Source organism: Gopherus flavomarginatus, chromosome 6 (assembly GCF_025201925.1).
Source record: "Gopherus flavomarginatus isolate rGopFla2 chromosome 6, rGopFla2.mat.asm, whole genome shotgun sequence".
Taxonomy (NCBI): domain Eukaryota; kingdom Metazoa; phylum Chordata; order Testudines; family Testudinidae; genus Gopherus; species Gopherus flavomarginatus.
This window is the reverse complement of record NC_066622.1, coordinates 36,219,617-36,241,783: the sequence shown is the minus strand read 5'-3', so window position 1 is coordinate 36,241,783 and position 22,167 is coordinate 36,219,617. Positions and strand designations below refer to the sequence as shown.

General features: G+C 40.9%; 1 protein-coding gene across 2 annotated transcripts in view; it reads left to right on the top strand.

Moving 5' to 3' along the window:
• Positions 1-6,006: 6,006 nt before the first annotated feature.
• HDAC11 (histone deacetylase 11) overlaps positions 6,007-22,167 on the top strand; it is a 73,227-nt gene continuing 57,066 nt past the window's right edge. For both annotated transcript variants that reach the window (XM_050957880.1, XM_050957879.1), the window contains exons 1-3: positions 6,007-6,042; positions 11,513-11,661; positions 15,972-16,072. In XM_050957880.1, the coding sequence (XP_050813837.1) occupies positions 6,041-6,042; positions 11,513-11,661; positions 15,972-16,072 (252 nt within the window). In that variant the 5' untranslated portion in view covers positions 6,007-6,040. The remainder of the gene's footprint in view (positions 6,043-11,512; positions 11,662-15,971; positions 16,073-22,167) is intronic.

The window sequence follows — 22,167 nt, the reverse complement described above, 5'->3', positions numbered from 1 at the left end:
ATGTCAGAAGGCTATAGAATTTGTCATAACAGATCAAACCACTGTCTCAGACGCAGTCACCTGGATATTTCAAATGAAGTTGAAACCCCTCTTAATGCACCTAACTGAAAACCCAGAGGTCCACACTTTAAAACTATGAGAGTTTGAGAGGCTGATTTCTCATAGAACTCATTAAGCTTTCAAAAGCAAGTTGTCTCCCAAGAAAAATTTTGGTCTTCCAATGCTATTGTTGTTAAATCAAAGTATACTGGTATAATTATATTCTATTATAATATGGAGGTTGGATGGATAGAGTGAATGGATTTGATATTGGCAGGGCCCTCCTTATATTTTTGGGAGGTCATAACTTGTGCTATCTCTCTTACAATGCATAATTTTAGTCATTTTCTCTATCTGCAGGAACAAGAAGATTGTTTTTTGATGGTTATGGTAGGATGGGACTCGCCACTGCAGCACCTCCCACTGGATGTCCCAGGAATCAGCTTTGCTAGCCACTGTGCCCTCTTCTGGTGGCATCTTGCAACCATCACTTCTGCTCCAGGGACCCATATCACTCCCAGGACTGCAATGTCCTCTTCATGATACAGCCCTCTGCCTGTACTGCACTCTGTGCTCCCCCCTTCCAGGGAATGTCACAGTCCCTTAGTCCAGCCACTTCCTCAGCAGTGAGTGGCAGTACCCAGACTCATCCATTATTCTGGGTCGTGGCCCAGGGACTCTGTAGATGGCCACTGCTTGCAGCACCCTCTCCGACTCCTCAGTAGATTTCCCTAGGCCACTTTCCCACAGCCCCAGAATTCTTTGCCCTTGCCTCAGGGCCACAGTCTACAAATCCCTACAACTCACCAGGAGCTGCCTTTAGTTCCCAGGGTCTCTGCCTGCAGCACTGCTCTGTTCAGGGTGCTTGCTGCTATAAGCCTGCAAGGCAGCTATAATCCACCTCCCTCCTCAAGCTCCAGGGAGTAACTGGAGCTACTGTGCCCTGAGTCTGAAGCCCTTCTTATATAGGCCAGCCCAGATTGGCTGCTCCTCGCAAACTCTCTCTTTTTGGCCACCTCCTGCGCAGTCTCCCAAGAGCTATATTAACCCCTTAGAGCCCAGTGTGGGGCAGGCATCCCATCACAATGGTATTTCAGATCATGCAAGTGAATCTATGCAAATAGACCCTTATACAAAGCTTCCTTGAAGTCAATAGATGAAGTCAAGACATATAATCTGAAATGATTTTGATAAGGCTCCATGCAAATACAGGAGTATGCCTACACTGGCAATGTTGGGGTCATAAGTGAGCAAAATAATTCCTCTGTTCCTTCTAATGTCTTTTGTGATTTACAGTATGAAATGAGTGATTTCCTAGATTACTGACTTGAAAGCATGTTTAACTGACCAAACCTTGAGAACAGACAGGCTGATGGTTATTGATGACAAGCATGATATATGCCTGTGCCTTCAAGTACATTGTAATTAATGAAGTCCTTTACCATGTTTTACTAGTGTGATCCAAAACTATTCAACTTGCACTGTGTCTCAAGAGAAGCAGAACTGAATGGATGGTAGAGACATCAGTTTGACAAATTACATCAGAATACTGTGCAAGTTGGGTTGCAATTCATCTATTTGCTTGTTTTTAGCATGTATCTGGCACCCTCCTTCCTGAAGGATCCCAAAGTGCTTTACAGACAGTGCTGTTCTGTTTCTATTTCTAAGTATATACAGTTCTCCCAGGAGACCTAGATTATGTTCCCAACTCTACCTCTGAATTGCTTATTAGCTTAATTTATTTGTAGCTTACTTTCCTTATGTGTAAACTGGAGATTATACTTGCCTTCCTTTGTAGTTTCCCACTTCTCTTGTCTTAAATTCAATTAGAGAGGAATATTGAAGCCTGGAGGAAATCCAAAGGTCCATTGTCTGTGATCCTTGCATAGTCCATTTCCTATGGATATATATTTTGGGCTACTTAAACAGTAAGTTATTCCCTTCGTACATGAAAAGAACTCATTACAATTTAGGCCTCAATCCTGCAAACACTTACATATGTTGTTGTTATGCTACCGTGAATAGTCCCACTTACTTCAACAAGGCTACTCATGGTAGTAAAGTTAATTTGTGCATAAGTGTTTGAGGCTTTAGATTGTAAGCTCTTTAGAGCAGGGACCATATTTTGTACAGTGTGGTTGTACAGTGCCTAGCACAATGGGGCCTGATCCATGACTGGGACTCCTAGGCATTACTACAATACAAATAATGCATAATAAAAAAAATTCCTGAAGTACAAATACATATTGAAATGTAGAGAATTGTTAACTTCATTGCAAAACTTCCTAACTGAGGAGTTTGTTAAACAATGTCTGTCTTTTTCAAGGTTAATGTATTTATTGACAACCTCTCATACCCTTGCTAAAGCTAAAAAGAACCAACTTCCAGCAAGTCTGAGCAGGTATGAAATTGCATCTTCATGGAGGGTTCTGTTCTTAGAGTGGCTCAAAAGAGCTGCTGCCCCACCTCCCCTGGATCTGTATGTACTGTTAGAAATGCCACTGTTATAGCCACAAGTGATAGACCAAAAGAAGAGGGAACTGTTGCCAGGACCTCTCTATGCTATCAAATCTGCTGGTGGATAATTCTAAGGATTTAAAAAAAAAAAAAGCTATGCAGACCTCTTGGAATGGAGCAGAGCAGAAGGAAAAATTAAAACCAATGAATTTCATAGCTAAGCAGAATTTGTGGGAGATATTCCTTCACCAGGTAACTTTTTGGAAAAAGTTGGGAACTAAGTAAAACTTTCAGCTTTGAGAAGCGTGGAAGGTGTCTGTGTAAAGATGTAGTTCAGATGAGCATGATTAACAGCAAACAGTATATAAGGAAAAAACATACAGAATTCAATAAATAAAAAAGATGCCTAAATGTAAATTTGTTCTTAATTTAATTTTGAAAGCTAATTTATATGAAAATAGAACAGTTAAATATTAATTACATATGTAGCCAATAAAACAAATCCTAATTAGCGCTAAACTTTAAAGTCATTAATAAGAAATAAAAGGAGATATGAATGAATTAATGTGCATAAGAAGTCAACATGAAAAGAAATAATAATTAAAAGATAATGTTAACATGATAAAATGTTTTCACAGGACAATGGTTTCCTGGTGCTAAATAAATACCAAGGTGAAATCCAGGCATCTGTCACAGCTAAATATCAAGTTACAGACAAGATATTTTAAAGTGGGAGACATTCTCCAGTACTCTCATGGAAGCGCATTATTTCTCTTTTACTGAGAAAATGATAAATCTGTACACTAGTCATTTGGTTTGATGGATATTGTTGCCATAGTTGGACTGTTCATGGCTGTATTATTGATTAGTTCTGTTAGTACAGAACAAATTAGTTATGTGCATGTTAGAATTTGTTGAGGTTTTTTTTACACTAAATTATTTTTTCCTCATGTATCAGGTAGCTCTGAAATTAGGAATGGCTTGAGTTTCCAAGGGGCCTCAATCTAACAATGAAATGTGCACCTCATGCATGCATGCAAATTAATAATGTTGGTCTAGGGGCAAGACCAGGCAATTGGTCATCAGGCACATGGGGTGAAATCCTGGACCCACTGAATTAAATGGGAGTTTTGCCATTGATTTCAATGGGATCAAGATTCCCCCCCCGGTTTCTATCCCTGGATCTGCTACTGATATGTTGTGTGACATTTGGCAAGTCACTTACTTTATCTATTTATTTGCCTAACGAATTTATAAATTGTGAAGCACTTTGAGATCCTCAGATGAAAAGTGCTATAAAGCTGTTATTGAAAATCAAGGAAGGATAAAGCCTTTATTCAACATCAAAAATGCACAGCAGGTAATTGATATACTTACGAAAATCCTAATATTTTTACTTCTCGTCACATTAAATAAATTACTTTTATTCTGTTATCTTTTATAGTTTCCTTAATCCAGTTCACAGTGTAACCTTTCATCTTCAACTGCTCTTTCATAATTCTTGTGTGCCACTAAAAGTCGAGTACAGATTCTCAAGTGCAAGGCCTTTTTAAAAAAAAAAAAAAAACCTAACCAAACATTCATCATTGAAGTCCTAAGATATGACAGCCTTGATTCTGTCTATGGCAGGGGTGCCTAAGGGTGCCATAGTGCCCACCAGGATGTCTAAGTGTGCCCGTCGAAATTTTGGTGGCGATGCTTCTGGATGATGATGATGCTGCTTGCTGCGGACAAACAGCATCATCCAGCAGCATCGCCACCAAAAGGCAATGCCTCTGCATGATGCCGCTTGTCAGCAGCATTTCGGCAGATGCTCATCCGCCACCAAGGTCCTCTGGCTCGTCATCTGAAAAAGGTTAGGGACCACTAGTCTATGGCTTGTAATTTTATACTGGCTAGTGGACAAAAGCACTACTGCTCTCTGCTGGCTGAATTGTAGCTGCTTGTATTCATATGCAGGACTGCTTCTCCTTTGACTACCTGGCTCATGATGGATAAGGGCCAATATAGCCCCTCTTTTGCTTTTAATTTAAGCAATAAAACATGAATCACAGAGCACTCAAGTGGAAGTCATTCACAAAATACTTAATCTTTATTAAAAATAATAAAGCAATTTGTACACAGTGTGATAACTAACTTGTTTGCTATTGGAATGACTCACTGCAAAGCATATCTAACAATAGAGACCTGATATCTACCTCTATTGTTAAGAGTGCAGTCAGAGATGTATTACAATACCATGATGCATTTAGGAATATATAGCATTTATTATGCTGCACTTATCTATTGGCATATCAGATTAAGTCCCTTGCCTCTAGCAATCGCCAGTAATGTGCAATAGCCTGTACTGGTGGGAGCTAACTCTGGAGTTCAATTTGTAGTTGCTTCTCTGCACCTCTTGTATAGCAATTATTTGACCTACCAGTGAAATGGTAGCTTTCTAACATCTCAAGCAACCCACACAACTTCGCACAGAAAAAAGAAAGGGGAATTTAGGTGGCAGAGTGTAATAATCTATCTTTCAGTTTGGCCAACAATTGTAATATCCACAAATAATGAGGACCTGTGTGTTATATCTCATGTAAAAGACAGCACAGTGCCTTCTAACCTCAGGCAGGGCCACTGATTCTGTAGTAAATCAGAGTGACATCCACTGAATTGTCAACAGGAAGCATTTAAAGTATGGCTTGGAAAGTCACCCATCCAAGTACAGAGCAAATCCAGCCTTAGTGTGTAGAGCAACAGGCACTGGCAGCCAGGACCAGCTCCAGGGTTTTTGCTGCCCAAGCAAAAAGAAAAAAAAAAAAGCCACGATCGCAATCTGCATCTCTATTGCCGCCGCTTCAGTCTTTGCCGGTAATTCGGCTGCTGATCCTTTGCTCTGACAGGGAGTGAGGGACCTGCCACCGAAGACCCGGACTTGACGCCCCTCTCCTTTGGCTGCCCCAAGCAGCTGCTTGCTGGAGCCGGCCCTGCTGGCAGCCTGAGTGGGGCTGTGAGCTCTGTGCAACCCTTTCCAGCTGTACCTATTTGCATGTCCCTTTCAGCTCTTTTACACGCAGCCCTTGCTCTGTGACAGGGCCGTAAAGGGTGAGCGAAGTGGGTGGCGTTGGCCTGCAGAGACAGAGCCACCTCAGCTGCTGTCCCCCATTTACCCAAGCGCCAGAGATGAAATGGGCAAAGTGTCACCCGCAGTAAAGGAAAACCGGTGTGCGTGTCCAGGTGCTGCCCTTTGCTCCGCGCTGGGGAGTCCTGCAAAGGAAGGGGGAACGGCCAGGCAGATAAGAGGAGATGAGGCCTGTGCAAACTCTCCTGTGCAAACTCGGGTCAAGAGACTCTTCCACCTCACTTCTCCCTCCTCCTCCCCGCCCAGCGCTGCGCCCCGTTCCTAGCTCCTGCCCCCCAGCCCAGGGCCCCGCCCCGCAGCCTTGCCCAGCCAGTACCGCCCCATCCGTCCTGGGCCGGGCCTCTCGTGTCTCCTCCTCCCGCCCGCCTTGGCTCGGCCCCGCGGCGGAGCGCGGGCTGGCAGAAGGCGGCCGGGGGGATGTGAGTAGCTGACGCGATCCGGGCGGGCCCGGGCCTTGTTAGACAGGCGGGGCCACGGCCGGCGCCTCCTGGCGCGGCGCGGCGCGGCGGGGGCCTCGCTCCCTGAGGCGGGGACAGTGCTTGTGGCGGCGCCGGGAGGGAGGAGCAGACCCCGGGTCGGGGCCGGGGGCGGGGGCTGGGGCTGCAGCGCCCCAAGGCCCGGCAGCACGGCCGCAGCCCGCCGGAGGCCCCATCAGGGCCCCCCATGGTCACTGTCTCCGCCCCGTAGGCAGGTGGGGTTGACTCAGCCGGTCCGGCGGGCACCGGCCTGCATCGCCCCGGGGGGCGGAGCACGGGACCGTCCTTGCATGCGACGGCAGCGGGATTTGAACCAGCACAGGAGGCGCCAAGCGCCGGCCTCCTGCCCAACCCTCTCCTCTTACCTGTCCCGCCCCAGGGAGACCCTCCCTTGCTGCTCCCCTCCCAGCTTCCTCTGCACCAGGTTTTCACCCCTTGACCACGCCAAGCATCTTGTTTCTGGAGTACCCCTCGCTCCGGAGTGTCTCTGTTTCCTCTCCCCAGTCAGTTTCCTCCACTTGTCCACCATCAGCCTTTTTTCTCTGACCTCCTTCACTGTAGCTCCACTGTTTTGTACCACAGTCTCCAGCACAGCTCTTGGTGGAACAGCCTTTTTGCGTTGGTCTGCTTCATCCATTGGCTATCTGTTATAGCTCATCTGACCATCCATCTTTCCTCGCATCTCAGAATCTCTCTTTCCCTTAGTTGTTATTCTTGGCATTATTTTAACAGATGTAGTCAAGGTGAAATGTGATCAGTTTTAAAAATGAGTTAAAAGTAGTTTCAGGTACTACACGTGCTCCTAAATAGCTGTCCATAAATTATGTAATACATTGTTGGTGATTTTCAAGACCATTTATAATACTTTGTAACGCTGGAAAGAAACATGCAGACTTAAGGACCCACCCACTTCCTAAAGGTTTAAGTAATTTATGGAGAACCCAAGAGTACCCTTACCAATTTTTGTGGTTTTACAGCAGGATGGACTGATTTCAATCACCATTTTTAATAATGATTTGAAATCAACAAACAGGAAACTTTGATTTAAATAATTGATTTTAATCTGTTTTTCCATTTGTACTTCTGATTTTCCTGAAGAAAGGTTGAATCTCATTAGTCAATAACCCTTAAAAGAAATTGAAATATAGCTTTTACACTAAATTTGGTACTTCATTTTGCTAAGTAGGATAACCATATCTATACACACTTATTTAAGCAATGTATATAGCTTAACATACATTTATTCAGATTCTTAATTTTTACCTTTTTATTATGTTAGATAAAGACAAATGATGCATTTATTATTTACTAGATTAATTTGTGATTTATTCCAACCTGCAATTGGGTGGAAATTGGAATAAAATTCAAAAAGCACAAAACTAGCATTTTAAAATTGTTTTTATTAAGTAAACCAAACTGTCTTACTTTTTTTCTTCTGTATCCAAAACATTTAAGTTATTAAAACATGTTTTGAATTGAACATAAATAATTTACTAATCGCAGGTATTATCGTAGTTAGTAAATTGAACTGATTGTTTCTGGCACTGTCCTTCAAGATTTTAGAATTAGTAGATCTCTTCCTCTCACATCTTGTTTTTATTCATAGACTAGAAGAGGAAAACAAGCTTTTATGCTTTTTAAGCTTCCATTTGGTTTCTCAACTTTGTATGAAATAGTCTTTGAACTAAACTAGTTGAATATACTGAAAAGAAAAATATATTCTCTCTACTACTGTCAAAAGCTGGTTGTAGCACTTCAGCAAACTTTGGTTCCAGATGCTTAGCTTAGTTACTTTCACCAGTTCAGTGATTTGACTTTCTTTAAAATTTCGGCAGCAAATGTATTGCTTAATATTTTCTTTATTTAATGTGCATGATTTTAAAAGTATCTAGTAAGTTTAGGCTTTAACATTAATGTGCCATAATTTCAAATTTACTTTCAAATACTTTTCTTTTGAAAATAAACAGTTAATTTACATAAAAAATCCATTTTTTAAATGAATTTTCCTCCATCCTGAATTACAGCCATATTTTCCTGAGGTTTTTGTGTGTGTTTAATTTCTTTCCATTGTTATGTGAAAAATAACCCACATAGACAAAAGAGAGAGCTATTATAAAAAAAATGGTGTCGGATTCTGGAAATAACCCCTTCCCCTAATATTTTTCCTGTCTCCAGGAATTGTAGGTATTAATTTTAACTATAGTAGGTAAAATATTTTTAGATTGAGGTGTGATTTTAAAAAAATATTCTGTCAAGTGAAAAATTGGACCTACCTTTTAAAATTTAAAATGGGTTAGTGTTTAATCAACTGGGAAAAGGGTGGAACAGGTAGAAATGGAACTCAGTTTTGTCAATAATTGAATTTAGTGCTGGAATGAGATAATGTACATAATCATTTGCATCTTCTTTGTGTGTTTTGACATATTGCATCATTCAGGTGCTTGGACATGAGTAGGGCCCTACCAAATTCATAGTCCATTTTGGTCAGTTTCATGACCAGGAGTTTAAAAAATGAGTCAATATCACGTTTTCAGATGTTTACATCTGAAATTTCATGGTGTTGTAATCTGTGGGCCCAAAAGGCAGTCAGGATGGGAAGGTTGCAAGGCTATTGCAGGGGGGTCATGGGATTGCCACCCTTACTTCTGCCCTGCTCCTGGCAGGGCTGTTGCCTTCAGAGGTGGACAGCCAGAGAGGGAAGCTTGCTGGTGGGCACTTAGCTCTAAAACCAGTGCTATGGCCAGCAGCAATGCAGAAGTGAGGGTAGCAGGGTTTGGGAGGGTAAGTTACCATATATTTGGTTTTCTCAGCAGTCTCCCACCCGAGGCGGGGAGATGACAGCTGGAGCCACAGCCTCCCTGCACGGTTCTCTCAGGCAGAAGCAGCTCCATCACACTTCCTGCCCGGCTGCCAGGAAAAATGGCCAAACATGCTGATAGGGAGGCTCAGGGAGAGAAGGACAGAGCCCCTGTCCCTAGCAGGCCAATCCAGGGGTACTTGGCACCCTCCATACTCCTCTACGTAGCAAGGTTTTGGAACTAATTAATACACAGTAATAAGTCACCAGGAGCAGATGATGTTCATCCGAGAGTTCTGAAGGAATTCAAATATGAAACTGCAGAACTATTAACTGTGGTTATTTGACCTATCACTTAAATCAGCTTCTGTACCAGATGACTGGAGGATAGCGTGATACAGCATGGCCAGAGGGCAGCAGGAGAGTGTTAGCAGGGAGCCTTATTCCCTGTAAGGGGAGGAAGGTTTGCTATAGATTAATTAGAGCACCAGCTGTCAGTCATGTGATTAAAAACCCCTGCTTCAGCCAGACAGTGTGGGAGTTGGAGCAGGAAGGTTTGGTTGGAGCAGAGAGTAGTTTGAAGGAGTTGGAGCAGAGAACAGTTTTGAAGAGAGACCAAAAGGAAAGTTTGGAGGAGTGCTGCAGTGGGCTGAGAAATCCAAAAAAACCCTAGGTAAGAGGCACCTGGTTTATGTAGAAGGAGGGCAAGAAGCCCCTTCACAAGCTGAAGGGCAGGAGAGGAAAGTAGCCCAGGGGAAGGAACTGCTAGTTCAAGTGGTTCACCACAAACCTCAGGGCCCCTGGGTTGGGACCTGGAGAAGAGGGTGGGCCCAGGTCCCTCCCTCTCCACTCCCCTCCTCAAGGACACTAGTAGGGTAATTAAAATACCGATTCAGAGGAAAGCAATGGCGCCCTGAACCTTCCCCAAAGAAGAGAAAGCGCGAGACCCAGCATAACAGTACTGGCAATTTGCCGGACTAGCTAATGTGATGCCAATTTTTAATAAAGGCTTCAGAGGCGATCCTGGCAATTATAGACCAGTAAGCCTAACGTCAGTTTTAGGCAAATTGGTTGAAACTATAGTAGAGAACAGCATTATCAGACACGTAGCTGAACACAATTTGTTGTGGAAGTGTCAACATGGCTTTAGTAAAAGATAATCATGGCACACCAATCTATTAGAATTTTTTGAGGGGGTCAATAAACATGTAGACACTGGTGATCCAGTGGATACAATGTACTTGGACTTTTAGAAAGCCTTTGACAAGGTCCATCATGTAAGGTTCTTAAGCAAAGTTAAGGAGTCATGAGATAAGAGGAAAGGTCCTCTCATGGATCAGTAACTGGTTAAAAGACAGGAAACAACGGGTAGGAATAAATGGTCAGTTTTTAGAATGGAGAGAGGTAAATAGTCGTGTCCCCCAGGGATCTGTACTGGACCCAGTGCTGTTCAACATATTCATAAATGATCTGGAAAAGGAGAGAAACAGTGAGATGGCAAAGTTTGCAGATGATTCAAAATTACCCAAGAGAGTTAAGTCCAGAGCTGACTGCAGAGAGTTACACAGGGATCTCACAAAACTGAGTGACTGGGCAGTAAAATGGCAGATGAAATTCAGTGTTGATAAATACAAAGTAATGCACATAGGAAAACATAATTCCATTTATACATACAGAATGATGGGGTCCATATTAGCTATTAGTGCTCAGAAAAAGAATCTCTGAGTCAATGGGGATAGTTCTCTGAAAACATCTGCTTAATGTTCAGTGACAGAAAAACTAATGGAATGTTAGGAACCATTAGGAAAGGGATGGCTAATAAGACAGTAAATATCATAATGCTGCTATATAAGTTCATGGTATGCCCAAACCTTGAATACTGCGTGCACTTCTGATTGTCCTATCTGAAAATAGAAAAATTAGAAAAGGGAAAAGGTACAGAGAAGGGCAACAAAAACGATTAAGGGTATGGAACAGCTTTCATATGCGGAGAGATTAGAAAAACTGGGACTATTCATTTTATAAAAGAGACAGTGGGGGGATATGTTAGAAGCCTATAAAATCATGAATGAGATGGAGAAAGCGAATAAGGAATTATTTACTCTTTCACATAACACAAGAACCAGGGGTCACCCTATGAATTAATAGGCAGCAGGTTTAAAATAAAAGGAAGTACTTCTTCACACAATGCAGTCAACCTGTAGAGCTTGTTGGCCAATGATGATGTGAAGGCAGAAACATAACTGGATTAAAAAAGAATTAGATAAGTTCCTGGAGGATAGGTCCATCAGTTACTATTAGCCAAGATGGTCATGGGCGCAACCCCATGCTCTGGGTGTCCCTATGTCTCTGACTGCCAGATGTTGGGACTGGATGATGGGATGGATCATTGGATCATTGTCCTGTTCTGTTCATCCCCTGTGAAGCATCTGGTGTTGGCCACTGTCAGAATACAGGATATTGGACTAAAAGGACCATTGGTCTGACCTAGTGTGGCCATTCTTATGTTCTCAACAAGCCAGACAATGACCCCACTGCTTAACGTGGGGTGAGGTCATTAGGCTTTTCTTTACCAATCATTAGGAACAGTGATGGTTCTATTTTTTTTCCCTTAAGGCCTCACAGAACTGAGCTGTATCATGAAGTTCCACCAACATGCTGGCCTATTGTATATTCTGCAGACTACAACATCACATTTATGGGATTGGAGAAGCTACATCCATTTGACGCAGGGAAATGGGGGAAAGTAATCAATTTCTTGAAAGGTAACATAATGACAAGGTTACACTTATTATTCAACTTTTGTTTAAGTGGTGTTAAACTGACACTTGTGCAAAGAAAATGGAACAGAAGTAATTGCATGCAAGCTCTATAAACATTAACTATAGTTATTGCTAATATAGACAATAGGTGCTCTACATTACTGTCTGTCTTGCTTTCTGGGCAAACCATGCTTTTTTCTTTTTAAATGTATCACCTTTGTAATACTTTAGTGTCTGTGAAACCACAAACTTAAATCTCAGCAAATTTAACTTGCCCTTAACATTTCTTATGTAAATTGAGGTCCATGCACTTTACACTGTTGACGCTCTTGCAAGTGAGAATTTAAAAACTGATATTCTATCTGAGCTTCTTGGACATTACACAAACTGCAGCAGTTTTCTTTAAAGCATGGTTTGCTCCACTGTCCTTGGCACTTTCTTCCCCACCAATATTTTGCCAAGAACTTTCCACCCCAGTTGTGGCTGCATTTCTGTGGTGCTGTGTGTATGTAGAGTGACACTCACATAATGATTGTCAATTTCACTCTGCCATTGGGTTTGAAAAACAGCAGGAAAAATAACTAGTTGGTTAATTTCATTCTGACCCACTGCTGGGCAAACTATGAGCAACAGCAAAAGTATAGGAGCTGCCTATATAAAGACTCATGAAGGAAGCAATGCATTAGTAGGTTATTTTCAAATCATAAAAGCTAAAAACATCTTTAATGGTAGCTTAGCATGCAAAATTCCAATCACTGCAGAAAGTTCCCTACTTTTCAATAACAGAGGATCAAGTGAATTTTTCAGACTCTGCCAGAGTACTTCACAAACTGTATATGGTAGAGAAGATCCCAAATTCATGCCAATAAAACATTTATAACAAACCATATAAACTATTCTGCTTGTGCTACATATTTTAAAGAGAAATTAACATAAAATTGTTTGAGACTCTTAAACGTGTTTGCCTATTTTCACATTGCATCACCTGTGAAGTTAGTACTATGAATCGAACTGTTGGACTCTAACCAGGGACTCTTGTGCTTGTGCTGATTCAGGTATAGAAGGCAAAGGCCTTATGTTTTTAGAGTGCAAAGCATCCTGTTGGTACTCAGTAAATTATTTATCCTCAGAACAGGTGCAATACAGGATGAAAAAGTGCAAGTATACCAGATCTGCTGCATCCACATCTGTTAGAGTTCAGTCTCAATACTCATTTAATGTTTAATCTCTCTGAGACTATCATAAAGAAGGCCAAATTAATGCCAGTTGACATAGGTATTCTGAGAGACTGCCTTTTGACATATACTATCAAACGCTTGTCAGACACAGATGACCCCATCCACAAAATTCCACTTTATCAATTGACTCTGTTCTGTTTTTCAAACCACAATGATGTAATGAACATTTTGACATTTAATGTACTTAGTGTTCATTGTGGTTACAAACTGAATACTAAATGTTTTCTATCAGTACTAGATTACGAGGTGATGAGAGGGAAGATAAATTAATAAAAGATTGTCTTTATAGACTGGAAGCAGATGCTGTTTAGCAGTTCCAGTCACTATTTATTTTAAAGCTAATCCTGAAACTAAAACTGCACAGTGGCTCCAGTTCTACTGAAATGAATGAAAAAAATCTTTCTTTTGCATTGTGGTCCTTGTAAACATGTGAAATACTTGACTTCCAAGGGGAATCACCGAGTATGACTGAATGTAACTGGAGCATTTTGGTTGCTTCAGTCTCTCTTTGGAACGGTATCGCAGAAGAGAGAACATTCCACCCTGACTCTTACCACTAAAAAAGTTTTAATGACTAGCTTGCTGCATTAAATTATATATGGTGCCAATCTGACTTACTCTTGAGATTGCTGATGAAACCTAATATATTTCAAATTAAGTAGCAAATCATGTTTCAGGAAGAAGGAGACTAACTGTGGTTTGCATATATCCATCCCTTACTGTTTCATAATGTTGTGATAATTAATGTTTGTAAAGTGCTTTGAGATCATCTGATAGAGGCATAAAGATTAGTGTGCTGAGAGGCACTAATATTGCTGTTTACACAGATTAAAAGTTCTGTGCAGAAATACTGTTGGGAATTTCAAATATAAGAATTAAGGTCAGAGCTTGTAAAACTTGAACACCTTTTCACCTGAGGACTGAGATTACTTGGCTGGGTCAAAAACACCTGTCAGACCTGCCATGCCCAAGCCAGTGGCCCACCCACAGCCATGCCTATTGCATTGACATTGCCATATATTCATTCTTCCATCAATAAAGCAACTCTGCCTCTGCACATGAATTAAATTCTTCCCCTCAGGGATGCATTAAATGCATTCTGATATTCTCCCCAGTTAATGAATTCTGGGATCTTTCCCAGTCCCCCTCTTCAATCAATGAATCTTGACTTCCATCTCCCAATTAATGAACACTGGGGCCTTCTGCCTTTGTTGAGCTCCTCTGAGGTTGCTGCCCTTCTGGACACACTGGTGTTTCTTCCAATTCCTCTTCTTCATGTGGACACTTCTGCTTTTCACTCTCCAGTTCCTCATGGAAAAACTGATGACACTAGACTCTCCCCCCCAACTCCCATTTTGTAGAAGAGAAGGGGCACTCTGTTCCCTGCATCCCCTGACTGGAAAACTACTAGAGGCATTTTGGCTACTCTGTTCTGATACTCACTCCTCCCTTCAGGGAAGAAGTTATCTCCTTGGCCCTGCTCATCTAGGAAAAATTTCTACGTGAGCTGGGTGAATTGGCCAGGTGGGTTTTTCAAGCCTTGGTCAGTAGGAACACCGACGTTCTACCAGTGCAGACTTTGTTGCAGATATTCTTTTATACCATGCCGGTGGAAACAAAATCCGTCAGATTACATTCTTTATGCAGCTGCATTAAGAAAGCTTTTCACAAAGTGTAGTTGCTCATCAGACACATACTCTCGTACTATATAATATAAACAATTATAGAGACAAGGTAGGTGAGGTAATATCTTTTATTGGACCAACTTTTGTTGGTGAGAGAGACAAGCTTTCCAGCTTACACAGAACTCTTCTTCAGGTCTGGAAAAAACTCTGTGTAAGCTGGAAAGCTTGTCTCTCTCACCAACAAAAGTTGGTCCAATAAAAAATATTACTTTGCCTACCATGTCTCTCTAATATCCTGGGACCAACGTGGCTACAACAACACTGCATAAACAATCATGTAATGATCACTGGTGTTATACTTTTAACAGCTGATCACCGTAGATAAAGCATGCATAACTGTTCTCCACCATGGGCATTGCTTAGCCATCCCTGATGCACTGATCCACATATGTCCCTGCTTGCATTAAAAATATCTTGCACACACACACACACCCATGTACAGACATCTTGGGGTGATATTTAGGAAAGCAGTAGTTTGTACTGGTAAAACTTAATTTTATGGAAGCCTATGGGCCACCAAATATGGAGAGCAAGTAATTGCTTCCTGGCTTCTGCAAATTAAATATCAATAGGGGTTTGACAATGTTAAATGTAACAATTAAGCCTAGATGTTCATGTCTTATCAAAACTCCCTAAGTAATTATTATTCTTTGAATTTTGGTATTTCCTCCTCTGATGATTCAGTGAATTAAATGTCAGTGCTTAACTGTGGAATTTGCAGTAAAATATACACCTCTACCTCTATATAACGCTGTCCTCGGGAGCCAAAAAATCTTACCGTGTTATAGGTGAAACCATATTATATCGAACTTGATTTGATCTGCTGGAGCGTGCAGCCCTGCTCCCTCTACCCCCCTCCCCGCCCCCCGAGTGCTGCTTTAGCATGTTGTATCCAAATTCTTGTTATATTGGGTCGCATTATATCTAGGTAGAGGTGTATTAAAGAATCAAGGTGAATAATTGCTGATACCAGGACCAGAGTTTTCAAATTGTATCCATGTTTAAACTATGAGTGCCCTTTGGATATTTATTCTGATGTTTAGCCTCATCTGTCTTCTATTCTAAAACCTTCACTGCCTACCTTTCCTTTCCAGTTTAAACAAAGAAATTAACACTTTGAAATTATGAAGTGGCCTATGAGCATTATTAAATTCTTATCATTATTTTAGTTTTATCCATAAACAATTTTGTTATATTATTTATGTGATTAATAACTTGTGTAGAGTGTGTGTTTGAAGCACTTTGAATCAAAAGTCCATTTAATGCAAAGTACTGTAGGAGCTCCAACACCTACAAGCCAGATTCTAAAATTGTAGGGAGAAAAATTGGAAAGTTCAGCAATGCTGAATAACAGTTTTTCTTCCTCCTTTTTTTTCCCCTGCTGTTTCAGAAGAAAAACTAATTGCAGATGACTTGATTGTACAAGCACGAGAAGCTACTGAAGAAGATCTGCTGGTTGTCCACACAAGACGCTATCTGAATAAGTTAAAGGTGCTGTACCCACTGGTTATCTTTGAAATAAACTTTTTGGAATTTATTTCAAGTAGTAGATGTCCTGCCACTGACATAATGTTGCTTCCTTCTTCCTGGTCAGTGCCTGTTAATGAACCAGCAAATTCCAGTTCAGCAGTTTACCAGAGGTATATTCTGGATTTTCCCTCTAACTTTTTAACTCTTATTCAGAATTATTGTTTCCAAAGTCAAACCTCTGTTTGTCATAGTGCACAACATTTAAAAGTTTGGTGGTAATTGTTGAAATTGTTACTGGAAGTCGAGTCTCTACATCAGCAGAATTGACAAGCTGTCAGTAATCTTGAGATTACGTTGGATACAGACTAGGGCCTATATCTTGAGGTGAAGGTGCGACTGAGCAATAGTGCCACTAAGACTATTATTAACTGTATCCTAAAATATTTTCCTTCCTTTCCTAGAACTAAGTGGCAGCATAAATGAGATCTAAACAGAATCTAGACTAGAATATTTCTGTTCTGTATTTGGGGGAAAAAACAGATGATACCATATAGTGATGATAACACTATTGCCATTCCACTTTTAACTCTGGAGGCTGTTAAACAGAAGCTGTTAAAGCTAGACATTTTTAAATCAACAGGTCCAGATAATTTGCATCCAAGAGTTTTAAAGGGCTGGCCTAGGAGTTCACTGGACCATTACTGTTGACCTTCAATAAGTCTTGGAACAATGAGGAAGTTTCAGAAGACTGGGAAAAAGCCTATTTTGTTCTAATTTTTAAAAAGGGTCATTTTAGGCCTATCAGCCTGACATCACTTGCTGTCAAAATAATGGAGCAGCTGATACAGGACTTGATCAATAAAGGATGAAAGGAGGGCACCATGATTAGTGCAAATCAATATTAATTAGCTCCTGTCAAGCTAAGTTGATGTCTTTTCTGATGAGATTATACGTTTGGTTGATAAAGGGAATAGTGTTGATATAATATACTTAGACTTCTCTAAGGTATTTGACTTGGTACTGCACAACATTTTGATTAAAAATCTAGAACAATATAAAATTAACATGGCACACATTAAATGGCTTAAAAAATGGCTAACTGAGAAGTCTCAAAATATAATTGCAAACAGGGAATCATCATGAAGCAACTCTGTTTCCACTGGGGTCCCACAGAGATTGCGTTTTTTATCATTGACCTAAAGAAAACATAAAATTATCACTGATAAAGTTTGCAGATGATACAAAAATTGGGGGACTGGTCAATAATAATAAGGACAAGTCACTGATTCAGAGTGATCGGGGTCACTTGGTAAACGGGGCGTAAGCAAACAATATGCATTTTGATATGCATAAATGTAAATGTATGTATCTGAGAACAAAGAATGTACGCCATATTTACAGTATGTGGGATTCTATCCTGAGAAGCATGGACTCTGAAAAAGATTTGGGGGTCATAGTGGATAATCAGCTGAACGTGAGCTCCCAGTGTGATGCTATGGACAGAAGAGCTAATGCAATCCTGGAGAGAGAGAAAAAATCAACTGAACCAGGTTATTTGAAATTTTTAAATAATTAAGCAATATAATCATGTTAAGATATATACAAGTATTTATACTAATACTACAAATACAGATCAGCAGAATGAGTGCTATACATTTTTATATCAGGAGGTAGCCATGTTAGTTTGTATCCACAAAACAATAAGGTATACTTTTAAAACTGCTCAATATGTGCGTAAAATAAAGTGAGGCAAATACCAATTTATAAATTCCCCCCCAATTCCATACAAATAAAATATAGGAGTCCGGTGGCACCTTAAAGACTAACAGTTTATTTGGGCATAAGCTTTTGTGGGTAAAAAAAAAAAACCTCACTTCTTCAAATGCATGGAGAAGAATCTGAAGAAGTGAGGTTTTTTACCCGTGAAAGCTTATGCCCAAATAAATCCATTAGTCTTTAAGGTGCTACGGGCTCCTTATTGTTTTTATACATTTTTATAGTTGTTTCCAGGTTTCCTTCAATATCTTTCTCAGCTGTAGTCAGTCTAAAATTGAAATATACAGAAGACAGCTATATGCTGTAACATATATATGCAGAATGACTACTAACAAAGCAAAACTTAATGAAGTTGTCCTATAATTTCTCTGGTAGGCTTATCTGAAATGTAGATAAAAGTCTTATAAATACCTCTGAGACAGAAGCATATGCCAACATAAATCCTTCCATTTAGCTTTTCTGTCTAACTTTGATTCTGAAGTTATATTCTCTTCCCTCATCTCCTTTGAAAATCTGCTTTTGCTGCCTCTACAATGTTGCCCATGTATTCCATTGCTTTAGTTTCATGGCTAAAGTCCTCCTCAATGCCTTCCTCCCCTCTTGCCATGACCATAGCCTTTCCCTTTGGCTTCCCATGAGCTCTTCAGATTCCAGCATGTCCAATAAGTCGCTTCCTCCTTTCTCACTTGAGCTATCATTGTTTATTATACAACCCGAAGAACTAGGAGCATGATATAATTTACCAGCGACAGGGTCCCTCCATTCCAAAGGGTTTAGAGCAACACCACAATTGATAACAGACATATAGTCCTGCCACTGTTGGTACAAGATGTTTCTTATTCATAGCTCCTGGCATTTGGGACAGCTTTTCTTTGGCTCTAAACTTAGACTTTCTTTTTCTTAAAAAAAATTCCAGTTGAAAATGCCTTTTAAATCCCCTTATCCCTTTACTAGAATTTTTTGTTTTAACTTTGTAACTATATTTTCTCTGTAAAGCATTTTGGAATAAACTTTTGTGGAAGACAGTGGACAAAATAGTTATATTTTAAGTATATCAGAAAAAAATTATAAGCCTAAAAACAATTGGTAATCAGGCTGCTACCAGCCTCTTTATAAAATAATCTTGTGTAGAATGTAGATTACCCCTCAGCATGGTAAACAAATGTACCGTTGTCACAGAAAGTGTGGGAAGAGGATTAAAGGCTCTGGGGGAAGACTCAAAATATAGAAGGGAAGATGAGAGAGACTACGGTGCTACATAGACTATGGGTGCTGGTTTTGCTTTACAGACGTGTCACCCTAAAATGTTCATAATCAAAAGCAATACTTTCATGTTAAGTTTTCCAGTCACTTAAACAAAGTGAGTTTTGCCCTTGTAGTTTGATAACATCCAAACCCCCAAAGGAACTACATCTTTATTGCATATCTTTGAACACACCATAATAATAATAAAAAAGAAGACATTACATAATGGCAAGTGAAATGTGCAGGAGTGAAGACGTTCGGTGTGCTGCTCTCAAAGGAGAGTGCTCAAATGTAGACTTTACCATGAATACTTCTATCACTTGCAATGGACCTAATGTAACTGGTTGGTTGTGTCTTGTTCTCTTCTGCAACATAGTTAACATGTTGAAGTCATCCTGCTAATTGTACTCATTTTTGTTTTTTCTTGTGCTCCAGGCAAAATGACTTTTTGGCAAATTTAAGTGAGCATAAGGAAATTAGTAACATTTGAAACACAATTAATTTCCTCCATAGCTCTAGGGTTCTAGTCTTTACAAGGGTAAGTTCTGTTTTTTTTTTAGAATGAAGTGCTGTAGTAGTTAGAGTAAATGTTGAATAGAGCATTAAAAACAGAATATACTATACTAGTTGTTCTTCTACAAAAAATAATTGCTTAATGGGTTCAGGTTTTATGTAATTTTAGGAAGGCATTTGTTTAGGGATTTCTTTGTGCCAGTCTGTTGAAAAAAGAGGCTTCATGCTTGAAGAGATGTAAGTAGCACTAGAATACAAAAGAACAGAAAGACAAAAGTGTGCTCAAGGGTGAGAGAGACCTTAATTACAATCTGTGTGCCATCTGTATTGGAAGGCTTAGAATGCCAGTTGATATCTCTACGTATTAACCCTGAATAGAGAGTGTTCACTGATTATTCTAATTGTAAAAAGATTATTTTTGTTGAAATATCTTTCTTTGAAAATGTACTAGAAAAGATGCTGTGGATAGAATGAGATAGATGAGTACAGATGACATAGAATCTAAATTTAGAAACTCTCCAACTGTATTTATAAGTAGAAAATAATGATCTTATATGCTGTAATTAAGAAGGAGCTGCTCTGAGTTTGCCGTCATTGCTTTTGGACAATGAAAGCAGACTTGAAATCTCAGTTTTTGAGCACTGTATTCATCTGCCTAGTGGCTCCCTTCCTCATGTGATGTTGGGCACTTGTGTTGCTTCCTACTGATCTTTAAATCTCTTGACTCACCTATTATAATCTCACTTGAGGCTTCATGCCTTATTGATTCTGTTCTTACCAGAGCTTCTCTCAATATTGAGCCTTGGTTCCATAGAACCACCCAGCATACATTTATTAAATAATTTCTTGAGGCAAGAAAGGAGGCACTACGTGCATAGCATAGTTCTAAGTGCCATACAGGTGTTCCTAATACTTATGAGGAGGACAGCTCTGCAGTCATTGACCTCAGTGGACTCTGAGCTCTCAGTGGTCATAAGTAAGGCTATGTTTTAGTCACAGGTATTTTTAGTAAAAGTCATGGGTCACGGGCAGTAAAACAAAAACCTGTCCATGACTTTTACTATATACCCCTAACTAAAACTTGGGCTTGGGTGTTGCGGGTGCTGAGGGTGGTGGTGGCCCAGGACCTTCACTGGTGCTGAGGGGACATGGGTGGCAGCGTGCAGCTTGGGACCCGGGTTGGGGAGGGGAGTCGGCAGCGACCCAGGACCCTCACTGGTGCTGGGGCAGGGCGGGTGGCGGCGCATGACCAAGGACCCCTGCTGGTGCTGGGAGTGTGGAGGATTGGCAGGGCTGGCAGGCTCCCTACCCGGCTCTGACCGGAATGTCCCTGCACTCCTAGATGGAGGGGTGGCCAGGAGGACTCCACGCAATGCTCCTGCCGCAAACACCGGCTCTGCAGCTCCCATTGGCTGGGAACTGCAGCCAATGGGAGCTATGGGGGCAGCGCATGCGGGCGTGGGCAGCGTGCGGATCCCCCGGCCCCTCTGCATAGTTGCTGCAGGGACATGCAGGTGGGAACTGGGGAGCTCCCCACCCCAGGTAAGTGCCACCCTGCACCCCAACTCCCTGCCCCAGCCCTGAGCCATCTACCACACACCCAAACTGATGCTGTTGGCCACTGCAGAAATCATAGAGATGACAGAAAGTCACGGAATCCATGAGTTCCATGACCTCTGTGACAGACATGCAGCCTTAGTCATAAGCTACAGATTATCACTGTATACATGATTGGCAATTGACCTCCTTACTTCTCTGGCATGGTGTCAGTCCAGGAGAAATTGCAATTATGAATGGACTTCCAAACTGTAGTGACCAGGGTCACTCCTGTTTTGGGTCTGAAAACCTACTTGGGAGACTACACACTTAGAGTACTTTGTCTAGGAACCATAGGTACATATTAATGTTCTGGGAGGAAGTGCAGTCCTAAATATACTAAGGACATTCCGAAGCCTAGTATTCCAGAGGGTAATCATGATGGATAAGCAAGCCACCTTATTTACAAACAAACAGAGGGTATCAGAACATTCTTTCTGTGCTGAGAAGCCCTACTGGTGTTGGGAGTGAATGCTCCTTGTCCTCTAACTATTAGTTACAGATTGGCTGAACTGTTTGGTAGTGGAGTCAGATGAATTGTCTCTGAGCTAGAAGGCTGTGGCCCGTATCTTTCTCAAGATACTAGATATCTGTACACAATGCCCCTGAACAAAAGGTAGTGGTGTTCCACAAAGCTGTGGAAAGAGGTTACATTGTTACGGAGACACATTCTCTATCTATTTGTGAGGGAAGGTTGCATATGAATTCCTATTAATACTTCTGATAGCAATGGCCCTGACCAGGCTCAGGAGAAACAAAGATTCACTTATCTTCATAGCCCCCTACTGCCTAAAACAAATATGGTTTTCAAACTTGTCTTGGACAAAGAAGGCTAGTTCCATTAGGCTAATAGTCTTGTCACATCTGAATGCACAGGATAATGGCATCTCTCTACATACCATCTCTTCCTGTCTGTATGGCTCCTGCAACTATAGAAATCAAGAGGCATGACTTGTGAACTGTCCTGTGTATTCTTGGTTGCTTGG